The following is a 14,755-nucleotide window of genomic DNA, read 5'->3' as shown; positions in this document are numbered from 1 at the left end:
CGCTGCCACTCTGGGAACCCCCCCGGGGACCCCAAACCAAGCAGGCAGAACCCCAAAACCCCTCGAACAGGAGACGGGGGGTGTCCCCACCGCTGTCACTGCGGCCACACGTGCGCGGCCACCGCGTGGCCGAGGCGACCCGAGGGGCGAGTGCCACCCCCGGGGCCGGTGGCCCGGGCTGACCCGGGTCCCCGCGGGGGCTGCGGCTGTCCCGGCACGGCGGGGAGCGGAGCAGCGGCGGCCGGGGATGCTCGGCGCCGGCGGGAAGCGGCGGCACGTGCGGCGCGGGGGTCCCTTTTCCTCTTCACTTTCCTCTCTCCTCTCCCCACTTTCCCGCAGCGGGACCCCCCCTCACCTTCTGCGCCTGGTCATGGCTGAGCTCGGTGAAGAAGTAAGCGAGGAGGTGCGACGCGATCATGGCGGGAGCGGCTCGGCTCGGCTCGGCATGCACTGGGAGTGCACTGGGCAGGGCTGGAATTGCACTGGGCGGTGCGTTGGGCTGTACTGGGCGGGTACCGGGGGTCATGCACTGGTTTGTACTTCTGTCCATGCCCACAGCCCCTGTGCATGTCCATGGCTGTGTCCGTGTGGCTGTGGCTATGTCCGTGTGTCTGTCTGTGCCTGCAGCCTGTATGTGTGTCCGTGGCTGTGTCTGTGTGTCCGTGACTGTGTCCATGTGTCCATCCCCGCAGCCCGTGTGTGTGTCCGTGTGTCCGCAGCTGTGTCTGTGTGTCTGTCGATGCTCACAGCCTGTATGTGTGTCTGTGGCTGTGTCCATGGCTGTGTCCGTGTGTCTGTGGCTGTGTCCGTGTGTCTGTCGATGCTCACAGCCTGTATGTGTGTCTGTGGCTGTGTCCATGGCTGTGTCCGTGTGTCCATGGCTGTGTCCGTGTGTCTGCGGCTGTGTCCGTGTGTCCATCCCCGCAGCCCGTGCCCGCCGCCGCCCCGCCCCGCTGTGCCCGGCGCTGTGGCTGTGGCTGTGGCTGTCACATGCGTGTGAACGTGCGCGGCCCTGTGCACCCGTCAGGTCGCATCCATCACCCCGCGGCCCGTGGCGCTCGCCGCTCCGCCCGCGTGTCCCGCTCCCCGTGCGCAGCCACGGACGGCGGGGGGTGGCCCCTGCTCCCCCAAAACCTCGGGAAGTGTCCTTCGGGAGCCCACCGCGGCTCGGGAGCACCACCGCGGGGCTCTGCCTGCAGCACGCCGCCTTCCTCCTCGCCTCCATCCCTGCTCCATCCCGGCTCCAACCCTGCTCTATCCCTGCTCCATCCCTGCTCTATCCCCGCTCCATTTCAGCTCTATCCCTGCTCCATCTCAGCTCCATCCCTGCTGTATCCCCACTCCACCTCAGCTCCACCCCTGCTCCATCCCTGCTCTATCTCTGCTCCATCTCTGCTGTATCCTCGCTCCATCTCAGCTTCATCTCAACTCCATCTCTGCTCCATCCCGAGCTGCTCGATGTTGGGGGTGGCCTGCGGGACATTGTCCAGCTGCCCGCTGCTGCTGCACGACACAGTCTGGTCGAAGAGGGTCGGCAGGCTGCTGATGGGGGACCTGGGGGTGCCGGGGGCGTCAGGGGGCCCTGTTCTGCTCGCGGCTCCATCCCTGCTCTATCCCTGCTCCATCCCTGCTGTATCCCCGCTCCATTTCAGCTCTATCCCTGCTCCATCTCAGCTCCATCCCTGCTGTATCCCCACTCCACCTCAGCTCCACCCCTGCTCCATCCCTGCTCTATCTCTGCTCCATCTCTGCTGTATCCTCGCTCCATCTCAGCTTCATCTCAACTCCATCTCTGCTGTATCCTCGCTCCATCTCAGCTCCCTCTCAGCTCCATCTCTGCTCCATCCCTGCTCTATCCTGGCTCCATCCTTGCTCTATCCCTGCTCCATGCCCGCTCCATCTCTGCTCCATCTCTGCTCCATCCCCGCTCCATCTCAGCTCCATCCCAACTCCATCTCTGCTCCATCCCAGCTCCATCCCTGCTGTATCCCTGCTCCATCTCTGCTCCATCCCCGCTGTATCCCTGCTCCATCTCTGCTCCATCCCAGCTCCATCCCGGCTCCGCGGGCCACACCGGGCGCTGCTGGCCCCGAGCCCTACGAGGGCCGCGGCACGTCCTGGCCCTCCGGAGCGGCTCCGCTCCCCGCTGCCAGCAGAGCCGGTCCCAGCAGCCCTGGGGCAGGAGTTACCCAACCCGTCTGCCCGCTCCCGCCGCTTTCCCAACCAGTCCCCAGCAGCTCCGGCTCCTCTCGCCGTCACCCTCTCAGGAGCCCTTTCCGCGCGGCCATTTACATCGTTTTGGTGTTTCTGCTCAGGGAATTGTAACTCCGTTTCAAAGGAAAGAGGGGGAGAAGCAACCAAAGCCGGAGGCGAGGCAATGTTCTACCAGACACCTTTTCCTGCAGGATCCAGTCCTGCCGGCCCCACCACGGATCTGTCAGGCATTCCAGTTCAACCCCCAGATCGTGACCTGATGCATTTCAGGATTTGGACTCAATGATCCTTGTGGATCTCTTCCAACTTGGGATATTCCATTAATCTCTGTCGCTGGCCCTACATTTCAATTCACCCTCTGATCCAGCTTTTTTTTTTTACCCCTGAAAAGGCAAATTCTCCGTGGTCATGTTGAAATTAAAGCAGCGTTTGAGCCTAAAAATAGCTGGACACATCTGTCTGCCTTCCCCATCTGCCACCAGCCTGGCTGGATGAAGGAAGCGACTGTCTGTGCAAAATGAGGGACCTGTCTCATCCTTCTGTCCCGTAAAATCAGTTTATTCAGGGAAAATAATCCCCAACACTCCATTGATTTGCCAGACAACGCCCTAGTCAAGGAAAGACAGGAGGAGCTGGGCTCTGCTCAACCACCTCCTCTAAATAAAGTAATTTTTTTTTTTTGATTTGAGGTTTTTCAGTTGGTTTTGGAAGCCCTTTCACAGAATAAAACTCCCAATGGAAATCCTATCAAGGCATCCCAGCTCCACATGGATTTGTAATAATCCATTGGCATTTAACGCCGCGTTCCTTGGGAAAAGGAAGCGGCTGATTGTAGGGACTGGAGCTGGAACCAGCTCTAATTTCTCTAATGTGATCCCTTAAGGACGAGTGGTGCAGTAATAACAACGTGGGAGCGGGAGGAAGAGCCGTGCCCAGCGGCCAGAGCAGGGCCAGAGCAGCCTGGAGCCCTGGGACCAGCCAAGCCCCCCATCCCGTGGAGTGCTGCTCTCCTGGGGACCCCCAGGACACCCTCAGGAACCCGCTGAGGGTCATAACCCACTTTTACACTGGGGAAACTGAGGCACGGGTGGGTGCAGAGGATCGGGGAGCCAGCAGGGAGCAGCTGGGATGACCCTGGAGCTGCTCCAGGAGAGGCGTGAACTCATCTGGGATCAGCTGCCTCGTGATTCACGGCTGCAGCGCTGCTCCACATACTTTCCAGCGAGGTTTCATCGCTTGCACGGCCACTCAGAGCGCCACGGACCCACCGTGACACCGGTGACCAGCTATTGACTTTGCCCTGTCACCCAAGGCACCGGAAACCCGGAGCTGGGCTGGACCCAGCCCTCGCACGGGGCCGGGAATAGAAAACCGGTCGGAGAACTTTTCTTCCTTCGGCAGCCGCAGGACGAGCGCGTGACCCGGGGCTGAGCCGGGTGAAACAGCCTTGCCCCGGCCCTGCCGGCAGCGAGGGGGCTCGCCCAGCCCAAACTGGGAGGGGAGGGTTGTGCCCTGCCCGCCCTGGGGGTGGTGGGGATCCATCCTTCCTTCCTTCCATCCTTCCATCCATGCTGTGGCTGCTCCTCCGCAGATCTCGGTGCTGGCGCCATTTCCAGCCCATCCCATTCCCAGTCCATTCATCCCCATGGATACCTCACCCCAAAAGAGCCAGGGGGGTTCCCCGGGGGTCCCTGGGCTGGGCTGCCCCACAGCCTGGCTTCCCACCCCGCTGGTGGGGCTAATCCCCGGGGAACGGACGGAAAAGGGGAGATTAAATTAGATTAGCTGGAGCCGCCTAATTTTAGCGTCCTCACGTGTCACTGACACACTGCTCCAGCTCTTCCCCTGCTCCCCCAACCCCACATGACCCCCAAAGCCACCAAGGCCACCAGTCAGGACAGGAGGCATCCAAAGGGGGTTTGGCTGGGTGGTGGCACCCAGAGTGGGTGGGCATGGGGGTCACTAGAGCTGTGCCAGGAGGGTACTGGGTGTGATGGCCACATTCCACTGGCCACGGCCATCCTGCAGTGGTGCTGGCCACCCTCCATTAGTGACAGTCACTCTCTATCAGTGACAACCATCCACCTCCAGTGATGGTCACCATTGCTCACTTGTGGCCACTGTCCCCTCGTGGTGGCCACCTTCCCCTTGTGGTGGCCACTCTCCACTGGTGATGCTAACCCTCAATCCTGGGATCATCTCCTCCCCAAGCAGCCCCCTCTGCCCAGGGGGATTCTGTAAGGGGACACTCCATCCTGGCACATCCTCTTTCCCCCCTCCACTCCCTGCTCCTGCCCTGCCTGTCCTGTTCACCACACCATGAAGATGACCTTGGCCTGGCCAGACCTCCCTCGGGGCAGTGCCAGCTCATCCAGCTGTGCAGGAGCCCTCCAGCTCCATCAAACATCCCCTGATCCATTGGATGCTTCACGGGATCGGCCCCGTGACACCACAGCCAGAGGAGATGTCTGGCCCCTTCCATTGCCAGGAGCCACACTGTCCCCAACACCCCAGGAAGGTCCCCAGCATGTCAGAAAGGTCCCAAAAGTCCCAGGAAGGTTCCCAACATCCCAGGAAAGTCCCAAAATCCCAATCCAGCACCCAAAGCCTGGATGCTGGAGCTGGCAGGAGCTGTGGCAGGAGGGAAGGTGTCCCCAAAAGCCAGCACAGCCAAAGGCAGGAAGAGCTGAGGACCATCCTGCACCCCAGAGGGGCCGTGCCAGGTGCCACCAAACCTGGCACAGCTCCGAGGTCAAAAGTCCCGGTCAGGACACGGGACCCTGAGTCACTGTGCCCTGGCATGAGCAACTCCCATGTGCAGCACTTTCCCAATCCCAGCGGAAAGGGGAGGTTTCTCCTGCGTCCCTGGGGCACTTTCCGTGGGCACTGCCACGTCCCACAGCGTGGGACGCGCCACGTCCCTGATGCCACCAAACTGGAGCAGGAATACGGGCAGGGAACGCTCGGTGCCAGGGGCTTTTCCCTTCTCTCTGCCCACCCTCATCCTCTCTCCCAGAGCTGTGGGTGTGGGTGAGCTGGATCCTGGGGGTCTTGTGGGGGTGGGAGAGCCACCCTGATGGTCCCATGTCACAGCCACATCCAGCTTGCCCTGACCCCAAGAGATCCTCCCCTGCCCATGGCAGGAAACTCAGATTTGGGGAAGATAGAGCTGTGACAGAATCCCACCCTCAGCCCTGTGCTGTCCTGGCAGCGTCCACACCAGCGTGGCAAAGCCACGTGCGGGTGGTTGTGCCTGCCAGCCCATCCTCGTGCTGGGTGAGGCACAGGGAACAGGGGGCGACAGGCTGGGAGCCCCCTCCTGTCCCCCTAAACCCCAGCCCAAAGCCACGGCGCTGCTGGGGCAGGGAAGGATTGAAACCTCAAGTCCCCCAAGTCCAGAATGATTCCTCGAGTCCAGCCCAGAGCTCTCTCTGGGATGCAGGAGCAGAGCTGGGCTCTCCCAAAGGATCTCTGCTCATCACAGGCAGCATCTCCCTCACTCCCTGGCAGAATGATCATACCTCAAAGACCCAAATCACATGGATTTCCACCAACTCACTCTGACAGGCAGAAAATCACCCCAAATATTACATCCCACCTTGCTCCAACATCGCTCCACCTGGTGGAGGCTGAAGATTTGAGGAACTCCACTCTGCCATCAGTCATTCCCCAGCACCCATCCCGTGATCCCTTGACACCAAATATTACATCCCACCTTGCTCCAATGTCACCCCACCTGGTGGAGGCTGAAGATTTGAGGAACTCCACCCTGCCATCAGCACCATCCCGTGATCCCTCGACACCCTCAGCTGCTCCCCTCTCACCCCTTTGTGCTTCACCCACCGCAGCTCCCAGTCCAGGCACAGGGAGCACAAACTCCCTCCCTGCCCCAAACCCAGAGTGAAAATCCCCTTACCTGGGCGAAGCTCTCCTCGTCCATCCCGTTCTCCGTGTGCATGGACGTCATCCTCGGAGCATCCACCATGGTTTGCTGAGACAGAGCTGCACGGAGCTGGCTCTGGGAGGGCTTTATCATCTCTGGTCCCCGCGGAGGAAGGCCCTGCGTGCCAGCGCCGAGGTCATTGGCTGGGCACGGCGCGGATGAAGACGGGATTTGAGCAGCAGCGCTGTAATCCCGGAGCCCTGGCGTGGCACTGACGGAGCTGTCTGGGCTGAGATGCTCTGCCCAGGGGCTGGGCTGCTCCTGCCCCACCCTGGCAGCCCCACGGGGCACCCCTGTGCTCCGGACCCCTCCGCTCGGGACCCCCGGGCACGGCAAGAAGGAGCAGCCAGATCATGGATGGAGCATCGCCCTGTCCCCGCGGGGGTGACCTCGCCTGCCCCCAGCCCCAATTCCAGCGCAGAGAGTTTGGCTGAGGGACCCCCTCTCCTTCCTCCCGGATCTCTCCAATAAATGGAGAAGCCCCCACAAGCTGAGGTGGGATGGATGTGAGAGGGGCTGGGAGCCCCGAGGCGGAACGAGGCCGCACGGCCCCGAGCCTGCTGGAGACTCATCATGCGTGTGCAAATGTGTGCTGCGTGTGAGGGCACACGTGGGACGGGCACACGTGGCCTCCCCCGAGGCTCTGACCCGGCAAAGGGCTTAATTGGGATCGGCAGCATCTGCCACGGCAGCGACAGCTCCCGGTGCTTAGGAGGAGCTTTGAGAGTCCCGGAGAATTCCAAAAACCCGGATGGGGGATAAAAGAGGGGGAAAAGAGCTGCCTGGCTCCTCCTCCACCGCGTGGCTCCGTGGGTCCATCCCTACGTGACAGTGGGCACGCAGGGCCCCTCTCCCTGCTGCTGGAGAGGAGCTGCCGGGCAAAGAGGGTTAAGGTCGATTCATTGATTCATTCTAACGGAGATTATCCAGCTTGGAGGGCCCAGCAGCACCAGCAGCCAGTGTTATCTGGGATATCTGGGATGGGAAAAGCAGGAATTGCTGTCAGGGAGGAGGAGGATGGAGCTGCAGCCCCAGGTTTTCCCATCACAGAGAGGGATGGGCTTGAGAGAAGGGGTAAAGCTCGGATTTGGGAGCAGCAGGCTCCAGGCTGGATTTAGGAACTGCCTGGATGGGCTAAAGGTTAAGACCAGGCCTAAATCTTCATCCAGGTGCTGAGCTCAGCCCCAGCCCTTGGTCGGGTGCTGTGGGAGCTGGCAGGGCAAGGCAGAGCTGAGCTCCAGCCTTGGTCCCATCCCTGCCCCATCCTGATCCTGATCCCTGTCCCTGTCTCACCCCTGCCCCAATCCCCGTCCCAATCCCATGCCCATCATCATCCCTGCCCTGTCCCCATCTCAAACCTGCTCCCATCCCTATCCCTGCCACCATCTCTGTCTTGGTTCCTGTTCCCTCTTCAACACCATCCTGATCCCTGTCCCCATCCCACTGATCCCATCCCATTGATCCCAACCCATCCCATTCCCAGGGCCATCCCATCCATCCCATCCCATCCCCAGGGTACCTGGCCACCGGTGACAGTCCAGGGCTCACCCAGACCCTGGGACAGGGGACCCCCACCCCAGGCTGTCCCCACATCCACCTGCCTCACGACGGGGCTTCGGCAGCGCCTCCATCCAATGGAAACTCCTTTCATCTCCAAAAATTCCTGTGCTCTCGCACGGGGAAGCTCCGGGCTGGGATCCTCCCTGTGCCGCACAAAGGCTCCTTCACCGCACGGACAGAGCCGGCTTTGTTCAGCCCGCTCCGGCCGGGCGGCACCGGCCCGCCGGCCCCGGCTCTCCGGGAGCCTCCGGGAGTGAGAGAATCAGCGAACCGCGAGCGCTGGCCGGTGGGAGATGAGCGCCGGGCATCGCTGCTCGTCCTGGATTTACTCCCTCCCGCCAGCCCCGGTGGGATTTTAGGCGTTATTTGGATTTAAGCAAGGCAGGATTGTTTAATATCCCCCCGGGATGTGCGGGGGTGGAGGGGATCCAAGCGATGCCCGGCTGTGCCTGCCCGAATCCTCCATGCCAATAAATCCCTTTATTGTTATCCTGAGGGATAACCCGGGCGTGGCCGGGTAAGAGTGGCCCCTTCCCAGCCCGGGACCCCCGGGAATCGCGGTGGGTGGCCGGGACAATTCCCACCCCCTGCCCTTCAGCACAAAAGGGGGATAAATAATCCTCTCACAAGGGGGGCTGGAGGAGCCGGCGCCTGGGATACAGCAGGATGGCGATGCCCCCTGGGATGTCCCCAGGATGTCCCCTGGGATGTCCCCAGGGTGTCCCTCGGACCCCCGGGCATTGCACTGGGAACCTCCCCAACCACAAATCCTACAGCATCAACCCCAGGGCTGGGTTAGGGGCAAAAGCAGCCCCTGGAACCCCCTCCCAGATCTCCCTTCAGCCCTCTGGGTGAGCTGGGGAAACTGAGGCAGGAGAGATGTCTGTGTCACATCAGGGCACGGGGATATTGGGGTGCTGATGCCCCCAGCAGCACGGGCAGCAGCAGGAGAGAGCATTCCATGACCGTAAGGACAGGACCAAAGTTCTCCAGGAGCCTCCCTGTCCACGTGGATTCCTGCTCTCCCGCATTTCCCACCCCTGGGCACCCAGAACATGCTGGAAACGGGACAGGGATCCCGGTGCCAGCCAGGCTGGGCCTTGGGGAGCTCAGGGAGCAGGCTGTGAACAATGCCCGAGGTTCCAGGACACATGCCAGGTGCCCTGGGATGTGCCTGGCAGCACGAGGAGGAGGAGGATGGAGGTGGAAGCGGCCACAGGCGTTGTCACATCTCCATAAACCCCCTTTGGAATATTTCACTCCCCATAAAATATTTTATCATTTCATCCGGGCACCACGAGGCTGGCACGAGGCTGGCAGCCCTGGCAGGCACCGAACCCTCCCCAGACTTTTGGGACCCTTGGAATATTTCACTCCCCATAAATATTTTATTATTTTATCTGGGCACCACGAGGCTGGCATGAGACTGGGAGCCCTGGCAGGAACCAAACTCTCCCGGGACATTTGGGACCGTGCCAGGAAAGATTGGGTTTAATCCCGTGCCAACAGCTGCCCCGGGCCCAGATTAGCCCTGGCACCGTCCCCCTTCCCTGACCTTCCCTGACCTTCCCAGGCCACCCCGTGGGAGTTCCCAAAACAGCACCCGGGGTTTTGGGATGGTGTTTCACAGGGGTTCAGCCTTTTCCAAGCTCCCTCTCCTAACTGGGACCCCTCATCACCCTGTCCCTCATTACTGCCACCCTAAAAACACAAAATCCTTTAAAATGAGGTTCTTAATAACAGTGACCCCAAAAAATAGTGACCCATAAAAAATGGAGGGTCCTAACAACTGTGACCCTTTAAATCCCTAATAACCCCAAATGCTAATTATTGTAACCCCTAAAACCATAACCCCTATTGTAACCCCAACTGTAACCCCTAAAACTGTAACCCCAAATATAACCCCTGTTGTAACCCCTAAAACACCTAATAACCCCAAACCCTATTAACAGTGACCCCTAATAAGTGTGTCCCCTAATAACCCCAAATCCCAATAACCGTGACCCCTAAAACGAGGTCACTAATAACTGTGGCCCCTTAAAACCCTGACCCTAATGGCCCCAAATTCTAATTATTGTAACCCCCAAAACTGTCACCCCTGCAAACCCCATTTCCACCAGCCCCTTCTGCACCCCCACCCCTCATTTTCCCCTCAATATTTCATCCCCCTCTGTTGAACTTGGGGCATTTCCCAGCTTTTCCCAAACCCCACAATGGGGGGGGGGGGTTCAACGGTGCTCCCAGGGGTGATCCCAGGTGAGCAGCTGGGTACAGACCCATTTTTGGGGTGATTTTACACCTCCCTGCCCTCAGATTAATTTGTCAGACACCAGAATTGTGCCCAGATCAGGGCAGGAATAATGGGATTATCCAGGGCCTGCTGCGGGACAGGGAAGCTCATTACGGAGCATTAAAGAGAAGGAAATTGGGTTTTTCTAAGTTCTTAGGAAAAAAACCTCAATTAACTTCCAGGTGCCTCTCGTTTTAGGGTCATTTTGGGGTTTCTTTGAAGTTTCCTCTGCACTCTAGCTCTCCTTATGGACACAGAAAGAACCTCCAGGATGCAGGAGCAGCTGGGGATGGTATTCAGGAGCTTCCAGGTTTGGGGAAACTGAGGCAGGGCAGCCCCAACCCTGCACGGGGGACACGTCCATGCCCCACACACACCTCAGAGCACCCGCTGGAGCCCCCAAATCCCCCAGGAAAACCGGGATGAGCCCCTTGGAGGGCTCAGGGAGGGGAAATCCACCCGGTGATGGGATGAGGATCCCCCCATGGTGGATAACCCGAAGTGACCTGCCTTTTTTTGGAGGAAAAAGGGCGGTTTTACCGTTTTATTTCCAGCCTCCCCGAGTTTTGCGGCATGTCAGGGACTGACACTGCCACCTACCGAGCCAGGCCCGTGTCATTAAACATCCTTCTGCTTTCCCACCCAAAAGTGGCTTTAGGAGCACACCAAGTCTCTCAAACCCACCCACTCAGGTGTCCGTCGGTGCCAGGACCCCAAATATCCCAAAATATCCCCAAATACCCCAAAATATCCCCAAATATCACCATCCCAAATATCCCTCAGCGCATTTTTGGGGCCTTTTTTGGGCTCAGGGCTTTGTGGATACCAGGTTGGGATGGGGAGAGGGGACAGCTGAGGCACAGCCAGGGATCAGGATTTTGGGATGGTGAATGGGGAAACTGAGGCACAGCCAGGAATCAGGATTTTGGGGCCACCAGGAATCAGGATTTTGGGGGTAAAAGGCAGGGACAGTGCGCAAGGAAACCGAGGCACAGCCAGAGCTCGTCAGGCCCAGATGGCTCCCACCTGTGTCTTGTTTACTCCTGGGTATTTAAGGGCCCTTTTCCCCCAAATTCCTCCTTTTTTGAGAGTCAGCTCAGTGGGTGCAGCCTTGGTCCTTTTGTGGGATGGGGGAGCCCAGCAGAGCTGGGGGGTGGCTGGGGGTCTCACAGGCCTCAGGGGTCCCAGGGCCCTCAAGGGATCCAAATCCCCTGGGGGTCCCAGAGCCCTCAGGGATCCCAAAGCCCTTGGAACCCTCAAGGGTCCAGGAGCCCTCAGGGATCTTGCAATCCTTGGATTCCTCAGGGGTCCTGCAGCCCTCAGGGGCCCTGAAGCCATTGGAGCCCTCGGGGGTCCTGGAGCCCTCAGAGATCCTAAAGCCATCGGAGCCCTTGGAGGTCCTGCAACCCTTGGAATCCTCGGGGGTCCTGCAGCCCTCAGAGCCCTCAGGGGCCCCAAAGCCCTCAGGGATCCTGAAGCCCTTGGAACACTCAGGGGTCCCAGAGCCCTCAAGGATCCTGAAGCCCTCAGGGGTCCTGCAGCCTTCAGAGCCCTTGGGGGTCCCAGAGCCCTCAGGGATCCTGAAGCCATCGGAGGTCTTAGGGGCCTTGGAGCCCTCAGGAGCCCTGCAGCCCTCGGAGCCCTCAGGGATCCTGAAGCCATTGGAGGTCTTGGGGGTCTTGGAGCCCTCAGGGGTCCTGAAGCCATCAGAGCCCTCAGGAGTCCTGCAACCCTTGGAGCCCCTGGAGCCCCTGCAGCCGTCAGAGTCCTTGGGAGCCCCGGAGCCCTCAGGGGTCCCAAAGCCCTCGGGGGTCCCGGAGCCCCCGGGGGCCCTGCAGCCCACGCCGCCCCCCGAGGTGCTGGAGGGGCTCCTGCAGCAGCGCTTCGGGCCCCTGCCCCGGCCGGCCACCATCGCCCGCCTGCGGCGCGGCCCCGCCGGGGCCTACGAGCCCACCGGAGACCCGGCCGAGGTGCTGGAGCGGCGGCAGGCGGCCAACGCCAAGGAGAGGGAGAGGGTGAGCGACCCCAGCACCTGCTGGAACCCCAAAGCACACCCCAGGGCTGGGTCACATTGGGGAGACCCCCAGGGGGGGACACTGGCAGTGCCACCGTGGGGGGACTTTGCGTTTGAGGGGTGGATTTAATCCCCAGTTGAGTTTTACCAAGGCCTGGTTTAATTCTGTGTGGGTGGGTTTAGTCCTGGGGTTGGTTTAATTCTGAGGTCTCAGTTTAATTGTGGGAGGGTCATGTTTAGTCCTGGTGAGCCCAGTTTTATCCGAGTTTAAAGGTCCCAATTTAATCCTGGAGGTCCCTGTTTGATTCTGTGAGGGACCCACTTTAATCCTGAGGGGGAAGTTCAATCCCTAGGGGTTGGTTTAATTCAGGGGGAGACCTCAATTTTGGTTATGGGCAGGTCTGGTTTAATCCAGCTGAGCCCAGCTGAACCCTGGGGGTGGTCCCAGTTAAACTTGAGAGATCCCAGTTTGGTCCTGGGGGGCTCCTGGTCTAAGTGGGGGCTCTTGGAGTAACCTGGGGGTCTCTGGAGTCCCTTTGGGGTGTCTAACAGGGGTCCCTTTGGAGCCCTTTTGGGGTCTCTAATGGGGTCCCCTCTGGCATCTCTGACTGGGGTGCCTTTGATATCTCTAACCCGGTCCCCTTTGGGGTCCCCTCATCCTCTGACGGGGTCCCTGTGTCCCGCAGATCCGGAACCTCAACAGTGGCTTCTCCAAGCTGCGGACCCTGGTGCCGCTGGTGCCGCGGGACCGCCGGCCCAGCAAGGCGGACACGCTGCGGGCAGCGGCGCAGTACATCCGGCTGCTGCGGGGCGTGCTGCGGGACTGCCAGGTGGGCACCCTAAACCTGACCCTAAAACTGCCCACAAACCCCTGAAACATCCACTGCTGCGGGGCTGCCAGGTGCGACCCCAAAACTGACCCTAAACCCCCTAAAACATCCGGCTGCTGCGGGACGTGCTGCGGGACTGCCAGGTGTGACCCCAAAACTGACCCTAAAACTGCCCACAAACCCCCTGAAACATCCACTGCTGCGGGACTGCCAGGTGCGACCCCAAAACTGACCCTAAACCTGACCCTAAACCCCCTGAAACATCCACTGCTGTGGGACTGCCAGGTGTGACGCTAAAACTGACCCCAAACCTGACCCTAAACACCCTGAAACATCCACTCCTGCAGAACTGCCAGGTGGGCACCCCAAAACTGACCTACAACCCCTCCCCCTATAATTTGGGGTCCTGGTGGGAATTTTCCTGCCTGAGCTTTTTGAGGCTGGAATTAATTTAATAATTAATTTGATTTATTTTGGGGGGTTATTATTGGAGGGCGTGTTTGTTATTGCTGGGGGGGCACCCCCCAATTCTGATGTATTTTTTTAATTCCCCTTTTCCCAGGAGCTCGGCGCTGGGCAGGAGTTGGGGGGCACTGCAGGGGGGGCACCCTGTGACCCTAAAACTGCCCACAAACCCCTGAAACATCCACTGCTGCGGGGCTGCCAGGTGCGACCCCAAAACTGACCCTAAACCCCCTAAAACATCCGGCTGCTGCGGGACGTGCTGCGGGACTGCCAGGTGTGACCCCAAAACTGACCCTAAAACTGCCCACAAACCCCCTGAAACATCCACTGCTGCGGGACTGCCAGGTGCGACCCCAAAACTGACCCTAAACCTGACCCTAAACCCCCTGAAACATCCACTGCTGTGGGACTGCCAGGTGTGACGCTAAAACTGACCCCAAACCTGACCCTAAACACCACTGCCAGGTGTGACCCCAAAACTGACCCTAAACCTGACCCTAAACCCCCTGAAATATCCACTGCTGTGGGACTGCCAGGTGTGACCCTAAAACTGACCCCAAACCTGTCCCTAAGCCCCCTGGAACATCCACTCCTGCAGGACTGGGCACCCCAAAACTGACCCACAACCCCCCCATAATTTGGGGGCCTGGTGGGGATTTTCCTGCCTGAGCTTTTTGAGGCTGGAATTAATTTAATAATTAATTTGATTTATTTTGGGGGGTTATTATTGGAGGGCGTGTTTGTTATTGCTGGGGGGGCACCCCCCAATTCTGATGTATTTTTTTAATTCCCCTTTTCCCAGGAGCTCGGCGCTGGGCAGGAGTTGGGGGGCACTGCAGGGGGGGCACCCTGAGCCTGGCCTGGCAGTGCCCCCCCGTGCCCCCCAGCCTGGGGGACGGTGAGTGGGGGGGAACACCCCGGGAATTTGGGGAGCACCGGGATAGGGGTGGGTCAGCCCTACCTGGAGGGGGAATAGAGCACCTTGGGAGGTTCAGGGACACAGAAAATTTTGGGGGGGTCACAATGGAGTCCAGGTTTGGGGGAGCATCTGGGTAACACCGTCATAAACAAGGGAGGCTCGAGATCAACTTTTCCCCAAAAATATTCCAATAGGGGGGGGGGGGGGGGGGGTCTCCCCCGAAGGCCGAGTCCAAGGCTCCAGCCCCCATTTTTGGGGTCACGCTCCTGTCCTGGAGACCTGCACCCCATAAAACCCACACCCCAAAACTGGGGGGGGGCACAGAGCTGTAATTAATTTCTTTATAAAATTGTAATTAGCAATTAGCTCCTCCCCCCCCCAGGTAAGGCCTTATTAACGGTCGTTAATATGAACCCGGTTAATTGCACAATAAAAAGGCATTGTGGGAGCGGCGGGTTTGGGGGTCCCCCCTTGTCCATGGGCAGGGATTGAGCTGCCGGGGGGGTGCGGGGGGAGGGCG

At 59.8% G+C, this 14,755-nt stretch overlaps 2 protein-coding genes across 2 annotated transcripts in view; one reads left to right on the top strand and one right to left on the bottom strand.

The window, feature by feature from the left end:
• LOC120504913 (hexokinase-2) overlaps positions 1-418 on the bottom strand; it is a 29,352-nt gene extending 28,934 nt beyond the window's left edge. The window contains exon 1 of the mRNA XM_039714840.1: positions 356-418. Within this exon, the coding sequence (XP_039570774.1) occupies positions 356-418 (63 nt within the window). The remainder of the gene's footprint in view (positions 1-355) is intronic.
• A 9,512-nt stretch (positions 419-9,930) lies between these two features.
• Positions 9,931-13,536, top strand: LOC120505306 (achaete-scute homolog 1-like). The gene is made up of 4 exons (XM_039715684.1): positions 9,931-9,973; positions 11,313-12,022; positions 12,708-12,851; positions 13,414-13,536. The coding sequence occupies exons 1-4, from the start codon at positions 9,931-9,933 to the stop codon at positions 13,534-13,536; spliced, it is 1,020 nt and encodes a 339-aa protein (XP_039571618.1).
• The last annotated feature ends 1,219 nt before the right edge of the window (positions 13,537-14,755 follow it).

Source organism: Passer montanus, unplaced genomic scaffold (assembly GCF_014805655.1).
Source record: "Passer montanus isolate IOZ18808 unplaced genomic scaffold, ASM1480565v1 scaffold101, whole genome shotgun sequence".
Lineage (NCBI taxonomy): Eukaryota > Metazoa > Chordata > Aves > Passeriformes > Passeridae > Passer > Passer montanus.
The sequence above is the reverse complement of the archived record's forward strand: the minus strand, read 5'-3'. Positions and strand labels throughout refer to the sequence as shown.